The sequence below is a fragment of the Sminthopsis crassicaudata genome, chromosome 1 (assembly GCF_048593235.1).
Source record: "Sminthopsis crassicaudata isolate SCR6 chromosome 1, ASM4859323v1, whole genome shotgun sequence".
Lineage (NCBI taxonomy): Eukaryota > Metazoa > Chordata > Mammalia > Dasyuromorphia > Dasyuridae > Sminthopsis > Sminthopsis crassicaudata.
Window position 1 is genome coordinate 372,491,684 of NC_133617.1, and position 16,070 is coordinate 372,507,753.

At 35.2% G+C, this 16,070-nt stretch overlaps 1 protein-coding gene across 3 annotated transcripts; it reads right to left on the reverse strand.

Moving 5' to 3' along the window:
- Positions 1 to 7,841: 7,841 nt before the first annotated feature.
- C1H18orf32 (chromosome 1 C18orf32 homolog) lies at positions 7,842 to 14,089 on the reverse strand. Of its 3 annotated transcripts, none has more exons than XM_074279356.1 (3): positions 13,846 to 14,089; positions 8,886 to 9,074; positions 7,842 to 8,204 (listed from the first exon to the last, which is right to left on the reverse strand). In XM_074279356.1, exons 2-3 carry the CDS (start codon positions 9,048 to 9,050, stop codon positions 8,139 to 8,141), a joined length of 231 nt encoding a protein of 76 aa, XP_074135457.1. In that variant the 5' UTR covers positions 9,051 to 9,074; positions 13,846 to 14,089; the 3' UTR covers positions 7,842 to 8,138. The 3 variants fall into 3 exon arrangements, with proteins under 3 accessions (XP_074135457.1, XP_074135455.1, XP_074135456.1); XM_074279354.1 differs by having other exon boundaries at positions 13,854 to 13,946; XM_074279355.1 differs by having other exon boundaries at positions 13,842 to 13,935.
- Between the last annotated feature and the right edge of the window lie 1,981 nt (positions 14,090 to 16,070).

Genomic DNA, 16,070 nt, shown 5'->3' on the forward strand with positions numbered 1-16,070 from the left:
TATTTCCTTCTCTGGACGTGGATGCCACTTTCCATCACAAGACCTCAGGAATTACCTTGAATCACCTCATTTTTTAAAAAAGCCAAGTCCATCACAGTTGATTATCACATAATCTTCTTCTTGTTGTGTACAATGTTTCCTTAGTTCTACTCACTTAATTAAGCGTTCATTCACACAAGTCTTTCTAGGCTTTTCTGCAGTCAGTCTGCTCATATTTCTTATAGAACAATAATATTCCATAACATTCATATACATACAATTTATTCAGCCAATCCCGTGGGCATCCACTAAGTTTCCAATTCCTTGCCATTACAAAAGTGGCTGCTGCAAACATTTTTGCACACATTTTTCCCTCTTTTATGATCTCTTTGGGATACAAACCCAGTAGGGACTCTGCTGGATCAAAGGATAATTTGCATATAATCTTAATCTTAGTCACAAAGTTCCCCTAAATCCACCAAAATATTTTAGTAATTACAAAAACTTTCAAACTACAATGCAGAAATTTACAGTAAAGATATTACGTTTCAATCACAATTTTAGACTCTAGTGTCTAATGCCATAAATTTCACAAATCAGGAAAAGGATTTCCTTTCTTTTCTCTTCTGCTTTTTCTCTTTGCAATCTGTCTAAGGTTGTTAAGGCAACAAAAAAGAAGACATCTTGAGTTTTTCCCCCTTATCTCCCACTGAAAGTCTAATCCAAGAGTTAGTGGAAGTAAGTCCCTGCTTAATATTTTAGATAGCTGGGAAAACTATTTTAGATCTGAGACTCATCTTCTCCACCCTTCTAAGCTTCTTTTTTGTACTTTTTTTTTTTTTTTTTAACAGCAGTCTTTATAGGTGTCCTAGCATTCCTCTGCAAAATTCACCAAAATCAAAATGAACTTATAGGCAACTATGAGAGTTAAAATTAAATTAGTCCTTTCACAGAACTCACTGTGGATCAAGTGTAGATTGTGGATTAGAGTAGCATGGGCTAATTCTAACTCAGCCAAGTCTTTGTTTTGGTTAAAGTTAAATATAGCCTTTAATTTTTTGGATAACTGTAGTCTTCAGTCCTAATTCTTGATGGTGTTTGACCTGAACCTTAGGGGATTCAGGGGGCTCTCACCACATCCAAATTGATCCTGTGTTGGTCAAGTCTTGGCCATGCTCAGTCCTAAAATTATAGAGACTTACTTAGCTTTCAAAGTCTTAAAGAGTCTTTGGGTTTACTCATGGGAACCAACAGAGAATCTCATTGGTTACAAAATCGGAAATAGTTTTACAAAGAATTTTATTCATTCATTCAAGTAAAGAGAGAGTTGGACAAATGAACAACCCCCTTCCTAGTTTTTGTGAACTTATGTTATATAGAGTTCAGATAAGGATATGAAGACAATGATATTAGGTAATTTCCAGAGAAGGGCAGTTTGGGATGTATACTACTAACAAATAAATATAAAAAATCAAATTTGAGAAATCCAAAACACAGACTTTGGTTAGACCTGCAACAAGATCTGAATGGGATCTAAGCATTTATTGCAGCAATCTAGCTTCTGGGAGCTCTGAACTTGCTAAGTCTGACCTCTGCTGTAAGCTTTGGGTTGATACAATTTCTAGCGATGTAAAGCTAGGTTCAAACAATATTAATAAAAGATAAATAATAAAGATCCTTCTGTGCAAATGCTGGGAAGAAAGAGACTGTCCAGTCAGGTAGTTTTAAAGATGCAATCAATTTTGGATACTTAGCCAGAGCAAAAGGTAATCTTTGTGTTAGATTTCCACATATACATCTGTTCTCTTACCTCCCAGAAACCAGCAAATCATAATTCCTGTGGATGGCATCATTTTGGGTCCCAAACTTACTATAGGAATATTATTGTGCCTTAAGAAATTGCAAAAGAGACAATTTCAGAGAAAACTGGATAGTATGAACTGATGCAGTGTGTAAAGTGAGTAGAACTAGAACAATTTACACAAGGACAGCAACTTTGGAAGGAAAACAACTTTGAAAGACATTTCAAAACTTTGATTAACATAACAACCAACCACGTCTCTAGAAAATCTTTGAGAAATTATATTACCCACTTCCTAACAGAGAAATGATACTCACAAGATTCAATAATGTTCTCTTTTGGACATAGCCACTGTGTGAATAAATTTTGCTTGCCTACGTTTATATGTTACAGTGATTTCTATTTTTTTTCTTTCTGTTTTTGATTGGGATAGGGGAATGAGCAACAGGAAGTTAGCAATAATAATGGGGAGAAAAAGAAGAGATGCTATTGTAATATTATTTAAAATATTTAAATACATGAAAAAGAACAGAAATAATTGCAGAAGGAAACACAGACAAGGACAGTTTTGAAAATAACATATAGAATTTTTTCAAATTGGTTTTATTTTCATATCATACTTTGTTTTTTATGTTAAATCCAATATATGTATACATATTTATGCAGTTATCTTGCTGCACGCCAAAAATCGGGTCTAGCAAGAAAAAAAAAAACAAACCTTGAGAAGGAAAACAAAAATACAAGCAAACAACAACAAAAAGAGTGAAAATGCTATGTTGTGATCTATACTCAGTCCTTTCCTTGGGTGTAGACAGCTCTCTTCATCACAAGATCATTGAAACTGGTCTGAGTCATCTCATTGTTGAAGAGAGCCACATCCATCAGAATTGATCATCATATAGTCTTGTTGGTGCTGTGTACAATGATCTCCTGGTCCTGCTCATTTCACTCAGCATCCGTTCATATAAGTTTCTCCAGGCCTCTCTGAATTCTCTGAATTCAGAATTTCTCTTAAATCATCCTGTTGGTCATTTCTTACGGAACAATAATATTCCATAATATATAGAATTTATCATGTATATTTAAAAGATGAACAATATTAAATGTAGATTTCTAGTTTCATAAAGAATCTTCCTTTTTACTACTGTGTGCTTGGAAATATTCTTTCATTTTTATGTTTAAAATCAAAATAAATAATATGATGATAGTAGTAACAAGAGTTATCATTTTATAAATGATAGCACTTTATAAATATACTTCATTCACCCCCTCACAATAACCGCAGGAGGTAGGTACTATTATTATTTTGATTTTACAGATGAGGAAACTGAAACAAAAAGAGATTATAAATGTCTTACTTAGGGAAACACACAGAGTCTGATGCCAAATTTGAACTAGTCTTCCTTACTCCAGATGTAATGCTCTATCTACTGTACAAATTGCACCTAAAGAAATACAATAAATAATAAATAAAATATAAAAACAAAAATAACAAAATGTTTATAAATAAAGATGAAAAGAAAAAATTAATAGGAGGGTACAGAATATTCTAGTCACGTATATACACAGTACCTTGTATAGGTTGGTACAATCTTTGCCTAGAACCCAGGAATTTTAGCTCCAAGGAATCAGGAAGGCTTAATATTAGTGGAGTCAGTTCTTTTCAATCTAGTCTCAGAGAAATTCCCCTCAAGGGGATTAATTTTCCAAAGGTGCTGATTGATCCAAGTTTGGGGAAAAGAAGGAGAGGAAAGCCAAGGACTTCTTAATGAGCTCGGAGACTAAACAAAGCACTGGGAATATATCATGTAAACATCAACTAATTACCTGGGAAAACGAATCTCTCTTATCAGGGCTTAATCAGCAAAAAGAACCCAAAAATGTCCTTACAATTCACTGACAGAACTCAATTACAGAAAATATGAGCAAAGCAAAATAAGAGTTAGCCTTGGTGATTTTCTGAGGTCAGCACAATTAAGACTCAAAAATAGGTGAACAGGAAATTCATTAGGAACTTCGGATAAAACCTGGAAATTTCCTCAATTTCCTCAAGAAAGACAAAACAAATACACAATTCTATGAAACCATGAACCTAAATGATGGGGAGGTCCCAAGTAGAGCCCTATGTTCTTTATTCAATTCCTCAGTGAAAACTGCTTTTTCCATAACATATTTTCAGTCAACTGCTAACTTGGAAATCTTAAAGGCATTAAGTGATCTGGGAACAAGTTTATTCCAATCTCAAGAAAAAAAAAACCATTTTGCCAAATGTGTTATGAATTTTTAAAGTTGCAAAGATAGATGTATATGTGACACCAAAAAATTCTTATCTGAGAAAACTTTAAAACTTTAAACTGATTGGAGAGAGCTTTAAGAACTGTACTCAAATGTGTTTATAATTTATAATCTACTCATTGTACTTGAGCATTATTCATTATGCTGGCCAAAAATGCATCACTGAAATTGAAATGAAGTATGTTATAGAGACAAGAACAGAAAGGTCTTCAAGCAAAGGCTAGATGATTCCTTGTCAAGTATAATGTGGAGGAGAATGTTGTTTGGGTACCATATGCACTCATGATCATTTTGGTCTCTTACAACTTTGAGATTATAATTATTCATTCCACATTGAGGCTTTCCCCAATCATGGTTTTAATATATCACAAGTCAGCAAAAGAAATTAAATGGGAATTTTGGGGGAGTTTGTGAGTTGCAGATGACATGAAGATCATTCAAATGACAGGAAAAAGTTTAGAAACTCAGAAATACATAAAATAAATGTATGGTACTGTATAATAGTCACATATTTTATCTTTTGATACCATAATAATTCAGACTGCTTCTCTGGTATGAGGAAAAGGCCAAAAAAATTTTATATGGATTTTCCAAATGGGATATGAGCACTCTGTCCCTTACTCTGCTAATGTGGAAGAGATAACTTTGTATGATTTTATAATTTAACTTGTAGCCAAAGGACTTTGATTTCAATCTTGGCTTTACCTAAATTCTGTGACATTGGACAACCATTTCAATTTCAGGTAATCAATCTTCTCTATCTCTTGTTTGTATAAGAATTCCAACTATAAGAATTTTTTTTTAATGGTGTTCATCTGTTACATTTATGCTGTGTATTCATTTTAAGCTTATTTTTGTAAAATGAACTTAATTTCTATCAAATTGCCTTCCTAGCTGTTTTCACAACATAAAATTCCAATTTATTTATATTCTTAGCAATGAACTTAATTTCTATCAAATTGCCTTCCTAGCTGTTTTCACAACATAAAATTCCAATTTATTTATATTCTTAGCATTTTTAATATTGGATTACTGAATTCAGATTTTTTGATCCTTTCCTATCTACTCTGTTCCACCAATCTTTCTTTCTCCACTCTATTTTTTAATAATTACCAAATCCTTTTATTATTGGCATATAATTGGAAGTCTAGACATACTATTCCTTCTATTTGCTGTTCATTTCTATTTTCCTCCTATTATCCTTTGGATGGTCAGTTCCATATTTGGAGCAGTTTGTTCCAGTGGCCACAGAAGCAGGGGAAGTGGTGTTGTGGAGCACTTGGAGCTGCCAGACACCCAGGTCATGGGAAGCATCTTGAGTCATCCCCAGGGTCTTGACTGCCCCGACCCTGGACACGGGCTGACTCATTCACTCCAACAGACCCATGAATCAGAAGTCCTCGGCTCTGGGGCTTGTGAAGCCTTTCTGCTTTCTCGCTCTTTTTCTCTGGAATGCTTTTTGTTGCAGCCTCTTACACAATACCTCTGTCCATAGTTTTTCAGGTCTAATCCCTTAAATTTATTCATCAGCTCTACTCCATATTCCTAAGGGAGTAATGGGAAGGTATGGGATCATAGGACATATGGAGAAGGGTTGATTTTTGCAAGAAGAATCAACTCGTTAACAAAGACTATTGGAGAAGAAAACAAAGTGGGGTTTGTATCAAACATTAAAATTTTTTTTTATTTCAAATTTTTTAACATTGTTATTTAAAGTTTTGAGTTCCAAATTTTATCCCTTTCTCCCCTCCCCTTTCCCAGATTGTAAGTAATCAGATATGTCACACATGTGCAAATTATGTAAAACATTTTCATGTTAGTAATTATGTACAAATAAAAGGAAAAAAAAGTGAAAAATAACCTGCTTCAATTTGTATTCAATGTCACCTCTCCAGGATTGGGTAGTATGCTTTATCATCAGTTCTCTGAGATTGACTCAGATCATTGCACTGCTGAGAATAGCTAAGTCATTCACAATTCTTCATGGAACAGAGTCCTACCCATCATTTTTCTGAACTATTCATAATCTTTTTCCCTATTGAGGACACACGTCACAATGTTCCCAGTTTTTCTTTGCTCTATCATTAATCTCCCACGGTTTAAGCATTTCCTTCACAACAACTATTTTCTCTGACATCAAAAATTGGATTCGTAAACAAGGTTTGTTATTGTGGTTCAACAATTAAATTTTCATTAAATGTCTATAACTGGAGATAGTTTATACTATTGAATCTTGTTGATTAGTTTATTTGCAAAACTGGTAGTTCTATACTTAGCTCTGGGCTTTTGAGAGTTGTCTACAACCAATATATCTTAAATATTGAAATGTAAGCAGATAATCTATAAACATAGAACAGACATATACTGTCTGTAGGTATTTTTTTTCCTAAAGGGAACTTGTTGCTAGCCTATTACTTTCCCTTTTCTTTTTCTGGAATATTAAGTAAATATTCTCATAAAGATTATTTCCTTCTCTGTAATTAGTCAAGGAAATTGACAGTCTGCTGCTTTGCAGATGATCTAGAAGGCTTCCAGTGTATTTAATAACTGTCGTTAGAAACTTAGGAAAAATATTCATTCCAAATATGCTAAATGATGTGAGAAAAATTTTCATTTTACAAGTATCTAAACATTGGAAGAGAAAGTATAAGCTATGAGAATGTTTACTAAATTTCTAGGAAATGTAATCATGAAAACAGAAGTGGATTTTTATACTTCATACTGAATGTTTATACAAAAGATGATTCTACATTTTAGGATTTCCTAGAAGATTTATAACCATTAAAAAAGTATTTAGCCACAACTATCCACATGGGAAAACCCAAATAGATGCCAAATATCTCTTGTTTACATTATGACATTTAGTCAAATGCAAAAATCTGTGGCGCTTGTCCATTTGTATGTGACAAACACACCCACACAAATGAAAAGGGTAGGTGAAGCCTAGAATTAGGAAGTGGAGAACTGGCTTGATTGCCTCTGGGAAATTGCAAAGCTTTTTTAATATCCTCAGACTTCTCCCAGAATCAAAAGTTTGTCATCTTAATATCAATATTCTATTAGTTTCATATTGAGTTTTGGAATACTAGGATCTGAAAAATTTAAAATGAGTATAAATCATAGAGCAATGAAAAAGTACATGGTGGGTTAAATAGAGAGGATGAAATACATTAATAAGTAACTTTGAAGAATTGGCATAAAATATATCATTAGGAAATGGTATGAAAAATACAGGGCTAGTTGTGTGATGACAATAAGAGATAACTAACAAAGATCCCCATTTGCTTTGTTGGTTCTCTCAAGATTTCAAGTGAAAATGAAGAGAATTCCCAATACACTAGATTCACTGCTTCAGGGAATTTACTTGTAAAAGATGGGTTGCAATCTGTATCACTGGAATCAACACCCATGTCCAGATCCATAATACATGTTTTCCTTCTTAAAGCAGTCTCTCATTCATCCACATTATCTCTTTGTTCCCAAAGCAGCAAAAGACTCAATCAAGTTCTATATATCTCACTACCCTCTTCACAGGTAAACTGGGCAATAATTCCTTTTTTATTCTTCAATAGCAAATTTTTCCACATCATTGTATTTCATAGAAAAAACTAGCATACACCTCAAGTGCAGTTTCAAAGTCAAACCTTTTATCATCTGAAACTATTTCCAACTATGTTTCATGAGAATCTTAAGTGGTAGGTTGGGTTGTGGTTAAATTCACATGAATGCAAGTGATTTGAGGATTTATAAATACTGAGAGGCAAAGTATTATTAAAGTGAATTTCTATTTATTTATATTGTTAAAACAAGTTAGCCTAAAGTAGAAACTTTAGGTTATTTGCAATAATAGAGATGAAAACTATTTCAGTAAGGAAAAAGAACAGGAATGAGGTAATTAAATATAATTTAACATTTAAATAGAAATACTATGTATATTAGGGAGATCTCTAAAATATCTACCCCATATCTGGTCTCAGAGAAAAGTGTGAAAGACAATATCAGAGTTGTTGATGCATATCATCAGTTCCATTTTAAAGCAAAGATATCCTTTGGACAAATTGCTTTAATCTATCTTTTTGTTGCAGCTTTCTGTTGGTTCTGGTGTAGAGATTCCATTTGTGTCTGCAATCTGTAAGAAGAAACAATGGTATAAATTTATTACAGCATCAATACTTGCACAAGAGGCTCCTTTAAAAATAAATTAGAGCAGTAAATCTGAACAAAATTTTACTTCCAAGTAGTTAACACTGAAAAGCTAAAAATGATTCAATACAGCACAGGCAACTTAAAATCATACATGGTAATGACTAGTATTAAGTATAAGCATATATGCATTTGTGCAAGAAAATATAAGATCCAGAAATAATTTAATCATTTCAATTCAGGAAAATTTCTATATCTTACTCACTCAACCAACCATATAGTTACCACATAGAAAAATTGATTAATTGTAATATCATTTCTTTTACTTCCCACTAACCAACTAGGATAAATGTAACTAACTTTACATCTATGTATGGCTTTTTTGTGGAAATCAGCAGAAAACTGATGAAAAAACAAAAAATATGCATATTGTTTATTCAAAGATATTCATCTTTCAAAGAACAATTCTTGAATAAGGAAATGGTAAATATTTTTAATGCCCAATTTCTGCTTTCTAGTAGATATTTTACAAAGAAAATGAACTGAATTCAAAACATTATTGAAAGTTATTAGAGAAAACTTCTAAAACATGTCTTTAAACAAGGTCAAAAGACATTTGTTTTTTCTATTTGCTCTAGTTGTCATTTGTATATTATTATGATTTTACCTTATAGTCTCCTTTGCTTAGTTTCTCAGCAGGACTTTCTTTTAGAGTTTTTTTAGGCCATAGACGACTAACAAATGGTGAGATTAGATGATATACATATGGCTCCAGGAATTTTTTGTAGACCCAAAGGAGGACAGGAATGACGATACAAGGAATGCACACCATTTCCTCAGACTTGACTGCTCTTAACTGTAGATGTAAAAAAGTGTAAATGATATAATTTGTAATGAAGTAAATGCTTTGATTGTTTTTCCTACATTTATACTTTTTAAAGCATAATATTATTTTTGAAGGAAAAGAAACTAGATAAATCTAAAAATAAATTGAGTTAAAAACAATAATTCTATCTGCCAATTAAATATAATACACTGTTACTTAAAATGGTTATGGAGTGTCCTGTTAAATTCTGGTTAATCAAGAATAACCATAAATGTATTGTATGTAGAAGCAGATAACATTAATGCCATAAGAGACCTTATGGGATTACCTACTGTATTTTACAGATGAAGAAACTAAGATTCACAGAAGTTAAATGACCTATGGTCACATGAGTATCAAGAGGTAAAGCTTTAAATCTATGTTTTACTACTCTAAGTCTAATACACTACCTTTTATGCCAAGCTCAGGAAACAGAAGTCTAAAGAGATTAATGAGTTATTCATTTTTTTTAAATGTGAATAAAATCAAACATCATTAATAGAATTTTATGTTTTGCTGATTCAGGGAATAACAATTGGTTCAACTAGCACTAATTAAATACACACTATATTCCTGGTACTGTGAATACAAAGACAAAAATGAAAACTATTTCTTCTCCTCAAGAAGTTATTCTATTCGGGGAAAAATATAAAAAAAAAATATTAAATACAAAATATGTATAGAATAATTTCCAGAGGAAGGTATTAGCAAACACCTGTGGGGAGAAGGGGAGGTTGGATCAAGCTCTGTTTCCTCTAGCTTGTAAGCAGCTAGAAATTTTAAGAAAGAAGAAATTTAAGGAATGGGGATGGATTGTGCAAAGACATAGAAATGGGAAATGGGATGTTTCAAGAGAATAGTAAGAAGGAAAAATTGACTATAATAAATATTGCATGAAGGAAAATAATGTACAATAACCGTGGAGAAGCAGATTGGAGACAGATTTTTAAGAGCTTTAAAAATGATAGGAGTTCATATTTAATCTGAATCGAGGGAGTTTGTTGAAGAGAAGAGTGATATAATTAGACTTCTGGTTTACAAAAATCAATTTGGCAGTTATACAGAGGATGGATTGGTAAGGAGACCATCCTGACACTGAGGAATGAATTAGAAAACTACTATATCATCTTAGGATGTCTAGGGATTATCAATGTATTTGAAATGATTTTTTTTATTGTAATGAAATTATGACTTTTCAATAAGCTAACATGTAACACTAACTCAATAATATACCATAACATTATATTTGGAAATTTTTACAAAAAATTTTTAGTTTCCTGGGAATTTTTCAGTTTCATAAACAAAATTTGGGAATTCCTACCAAGATTTTTTAAATTTCAAAACTGTGGCTAAGAAAGCATTAAAAAGCATTTTTAATATTGTATAACACAAGTAGCAAATGCAAAAATACTATAAGTATATAATCAATGGTTGCATATAACAGCAGATTTGAGGCTTTGGAAAAAATATTACAGGCAAATCTAAACCAAAACATATGAATATCTATCTGGATTTCTAGGGAGGAAAAAGAGGAAGTGATTATTTACTTTATAAAAGTATTGATTTCTTTACAAAAGGATTCACAAGAGAATTATTTTTAAATACTGTATTCCCTTAGCAATTTGTGATAGTTCAATTTACACACAATTTTGAAGAAATATACCCATGTATGTTTTTTCCAGCATACTTATCTTCTCATTAAATTCTTTTGGATTGCTACTTATTGTCACTGAATCTAATTCTCAGTTTCCTCACATGTAAAATGAGGGGATTAGATTAAAAGATCTCTAAAGTTCCTTGATTTGCTTAAAATACCCTGATCAAGCCTATATTTTTGCCTCTTTTAAAACAAAGCTTCTTAAAACAAAATGTGTAGTTGGAAATTAGTGTTAATAGAAAGCATGTTTTTCAGAACTTTGTAAATATGATTGTTTCGATTTTTTACCTACTTAAAATATCAGAATCTGAATCTTCTAGAATCTGAAAACAGTATCTTTCTCTAAGAGTTTTGTGACATTTTTATTTGAATGACAACAATCCACATAAAAAACAAAACAAAACAAAACAAAAACCCCAAACTTTATATGGAAGTAAAAAAAAAAAAATCACCTTTAATTTAGTTTTCTGTGGATAGAAATATTAAAATCACTTGAGTTTACTTAAGGAACAGGAGTATAATACTTTAATAAACATAACAAATTATTTTCTTTCCCCTAAAAAAGCACTTTATTAAGAAAATGAAGTTAATTCAAAAAGGTAGTAAATAGTGGAAAGAATCCTGAATATGGAATCAGAGGCCCAACCCAACACTAATTACTTGTGAGACTAGGAAAAGTGGTTTTAACCTCTCTATATTCAGTTTCCTCCTTTAAAAAATGAGGACTTAACAATTGATTTCCCCTGAGCCTAAATTCATGATCCAATTAACAATCCTATGTTATTCTGATAACATGCCAGATAAACATGGCGGAAAAGGGGGGTGGGTGAGTAGAGAGAAAAATGAAAAAAAAATCTTCAAAAAAATATAGAACTGACCATAACAGGAGAATTTAGGTTTCATAAACAAAACTCATTCAATCCTATGCCATATTTATGTCAAGAGATGCTTCAGAAAGATTAATGTCAAGTAGAAATAGCAAGTAGATGGTTATTTGAAAGAATCTATAAAGGTCTGTCTTCACCAAAAACAGAATCTAGAGCAGAAAGGAACCTCCAAGGTCATTTAGTACAACCGTTTCATTTTAAAGTGGAGGAAATTAAGGGCCAGAAAAATTCTAGTTTTCACGGTAGGAACAGAACAGAGGAATATTTTTGAAAAAAGGTGATAGGTATGTGTACATACATCCATATATACATGTATACGCATATACACAAGAGATAGCTAGAATATTTTTTAAATAGAAATATATTTTTAAGATGGAAAAGCTAATGAATAAGATAAAATTATATACTTTAATGTAAATTTCTGAAACTAGTTATTAGGCAGATTAAGAAAACTGAAAAGAACCTATCTTTATATTTCTCCACAAATGCGTCGGTACCAAGGAGACTTCTTGCTCTGTCTGGGAGCAGCATGGCAGAAAAGGAAGGATGCTAAACCTCAAACCTTTAGTTGGGGGGGGGGGTGGTGTTGTACTGAGGGCAGGGATAGAGAGAAGTGGCTAAGAATTTTAAACATAAAATATCTCATAATTAACATAGAAAACAAAATCATTTTATCACGTAACTAACACTATATCCAGAATTTGAATTCATGTTTATAGAAAGTATATAAAATGATATTATCTAGAGAGTCACAGTTGGGAAAAGGAAATAAATTTACTACTAAGTGCCTTTGATTAAAATCAGTTATAAAGATTTCTCATATGTGCCAGGAGTTAGAATTTTAAATGGGTGATACTTCTAAACTTGTAAAAAAGAAGTTTTCTTATTCAGCACCCATCTCACCAACAGGAGAAAGTAACAAGAGAAAAGCTATGTTCTTCTTGTCAAAAGCAGAGGAAAAGTTCTGCTTGGTATAGAACCAAAGATGCCCCATGCTCTTCCCTACTTCCCAAAAAGAGATCAAGGGAGAAGAGAGAGAGCTAAGGCTTGGTCTATACCTGATTTCACAGGATCTTAAAAATTCAAAAACGATTTTTTCCCCAATGTGGGCAAATGGAAAGAATACTGATTTACAAGCCTAAGACCTAGATCTGAGTACAACTTCTGATACTTAGTAGCTTAACTAGCCCTTGAGCTCATTCTTATCTGTAAAATGGGATAAGAACTGTACCATTTACCCTTTCAAGGATGTTCATAGGGTTAAATACAAAACACTAGAAAAATTAGCTATTTTTATTATTTAAAATTACTTTTTTCTACAACCTCGAACCTTTAACTCTATCTTATGGGTTATTAAGAAATGCGGTTCTATGAAAACTGACATGGGAGATTTAAATTTTGCTGTTTCAGAAAGCCCAAGGATTAAACTGCATTCAGAATTACAGAAACTGTACATGCCGGATTCTTTCCTTTGTTAAAGGTGCAGGTGAAAACTTGGTAAAAGTTAAAAAATAAAAGTCTGCCTTTTACATTGGGTTTGCACGTACTATTCTTTTAGAACTGCCACCGGGGGCACCTCGTGCTCACGGAGAAAAGCGTGGCTGTCCCTCGGGCCCGAGCTCAGCCTCTGCAATGACTATGGGTTACTCGGATCCCCAGGAGTGTCCTTCCCTATAAAAGGCACTGCCTGCGCCCCTCCCCGCAAAGGAGCGTAGTGAGGAAAACGATTTAAATACCACAAGGTACGCTAAGCTACCAGCAGCTCTCGGTATGGAACGGAAGGCGAGAAGCTGGGCTAGCTGATGGGGAAGGAGGAGGGGAAAGGCGGAGTCCTCGGCCTCCGGAGGGCTCCAGGAGGGACGAGGGAAGACGAAAAGGCGCCGGTGAGACGCGGGGTAATGGGAAGCAGGAAGATGAGACATGGGGAGGGAGGCAAGAGGCAGGCCTGGCAGGGACAAGACGGGGCGGCAGGGAGATCGGAGCGAGGGGGCTGGAAAAGGCCCCGGTGACAGGCTGCCTGAGGGGATTGTCAGGCCAGCGGAGAAGGCTCCTTCGAACCCCCCGCGGAAGGGGCCCGGGCCCGAACAACGGCCGAAGCCGCGGCCTGCCCGCTCCGGCCGCGGCCGCCTGTCTCTAGGGCTGAGGCCGCCTCTGCTCTCTGCCACCCTGCGGAGCCCACACAACCCCAACCCCCAGCCCCCGTCACGCACGGACCCACCGACAGACCGAATGAACCGCTTGCCCCAGCCCAGTTCACCCAGGAGACAGTAAAACAGGAACGGAAGCGCCCCCACTTCCGGGACCACAGGGAGCCCAATGGGTAGCCGAGAGGAAGAAGCCGGTCAGACCGCTGCGCCCGCCCTGCTCCTGTCACGTGAGCTGAGTCAAGTCTCCCTCCGTAGTCTTGGTGACGTTCCGGGAGCCCAAACGCCCATAATGCTCCGGCCCCTCTGGACTTCCATTCCCTGACTTCGGAGCACGTCAACAGTGTGGCAATCTGGGACACACAGGATGGCAGCCGGGAAAGGGCTAAACAAGGATTTCTCGGTCGTGCGCATCTGGGTTTCCAAGCCCCAGGCCTCTCGGGCGTCCCCCGAAACTTTTACCGGACCCCCGCTTCCTACTTGGAATATATCACTTTCCTTTCGTTCCTTTTTGAGAACCTTAGAGCTGGACGGAACCTTAATACTTTCCCTCTCGGATTAGTTTGGTACCTCTCGGGAGTCGGAGAAACGCCCGTCTCAGCACTCCTTTCCTCCCTTCCCCCGTGGGTGGCCGCTTTTGTGCAGCCTCCTAGTTAGGAAAAGCCCATCCTCAGCTCTACCCACAACCTTGGCGCCCAGGGAGGCGCCCCTTCCCCCCCCTTAGAAAAGCAGAAACATGATGCAGACAGTTCCTGGCTGGAGTGAGGTCCTTCCACTCATGGTTTCTCTAATAATTCCAGACCCATGTGTCCTCTCTGGGTCTCCATCCCCGACTCGCCCGCACCTTATGTATACCCCCAATGCACTAAGTGTTTTTTCTGTCCCGCCTACTGGCAAACAAGAAAGTCAACAAATTACAATGGATGTTTTGGGATAGGTCACAAGCATTTTAGGGCAAACTAATTGGCCTTGACGGAGTTAATGGTCTTTATGGATAGAATGGAATTAGGAGAGTGTAAGGGACCACATGAATAGAAATCTCTGAAAATTAAAAAAATAAATAAAATCACTTTTGGTGATTTTTGGCTTGATAATCTCTAATTATATGCTACCCCTTTGTAATTCATTATAAGCAAATGACCATCAGAAACTTAATTATGCAACTTGCAGAGGTCTAAGGGGTCTTGGTCCTGGCTCACCTTGATAGACAATGGCCCTCCAAAGGTTGTCTTGAATTATATTTAAGTGAGGTAGAATTGAGCAAAGCGGTCAACCTCACAGTCTCGAGTTAGGTTCATCGAGTGTCAAGACAAAATTCAACACAAATGGTCTGGCACACAGTGCATGATCTTGGTATCTTTGATGCTTTTTATGAGGGAGAGAGGAAGGAGTCTTTACAGCTTTAGGCAAACAACTCAAAGGATAAGGTGTCATCAATCAGTAATTTTTTTAGGCTTTCTGCAGAACTTCCATTGTGCCTGCTGTTCCCAATAATACTTTTGGAAGTCAGAAGTGTCAAAATCCGACAGCAGAGGTGGTTGGTTGAACAGCCTGAAAAGGGCTCTTGCAAGTAAGTCCTCATAGCAGAGTTGCTAGTTCTCTTGAGTTTCCCATCCCTCATTTTGGGGAGATGTCAGAGGATTGATTACCCTCCAGCCAAAAGCAAGAAATTACCAGAGGAAGATTTGAGAAAAGGCTCCTCATTACTCAACAAAGTAATGGAAAAGGATTTGAAAGCAACATAGACTGAAATAAGGTTTTAGATGTATAACATACTGAATAAAATTTAAAATCTTCAAGGTTATGATTAGGGCAAGTTGAGAGGAAAAGGTACAAAACCATAATTCACATTCAGTATTTTAGAGGAACTGAAACTGGATATGGGAAGAGCAATTAGCTTTGATAATGATAGTCTTTGCCTTTTTGATCCTACACTGATATTAGCACATAGGTCTTAAAAGCTGGACAAGACTATTTTCAACAAAATATATTTCATCACATTCTTAAGCAGAAAAAAATTGTTTATATAAAACTTTGTGGCAAAATGTACATAAATTGCCTTTCTCCAACTTGATGTTGCCTGTGCATGCAATCTCCATTAAAACCATTTCAACATTTTCCCATCACTCACTTTCACTACTCTATACAGTTAAAGTGCAGAGTATAATCAGTAATAAAGGGAAGATTACAAACAGAAGTCAGCACCTTTCAGACTGACTACTCTGATGACCTGTGACTTATTTTTAAAATTCAGTTAACCCAAAACCCAGAGATTATTCCCAACTATTTTATGTCAACC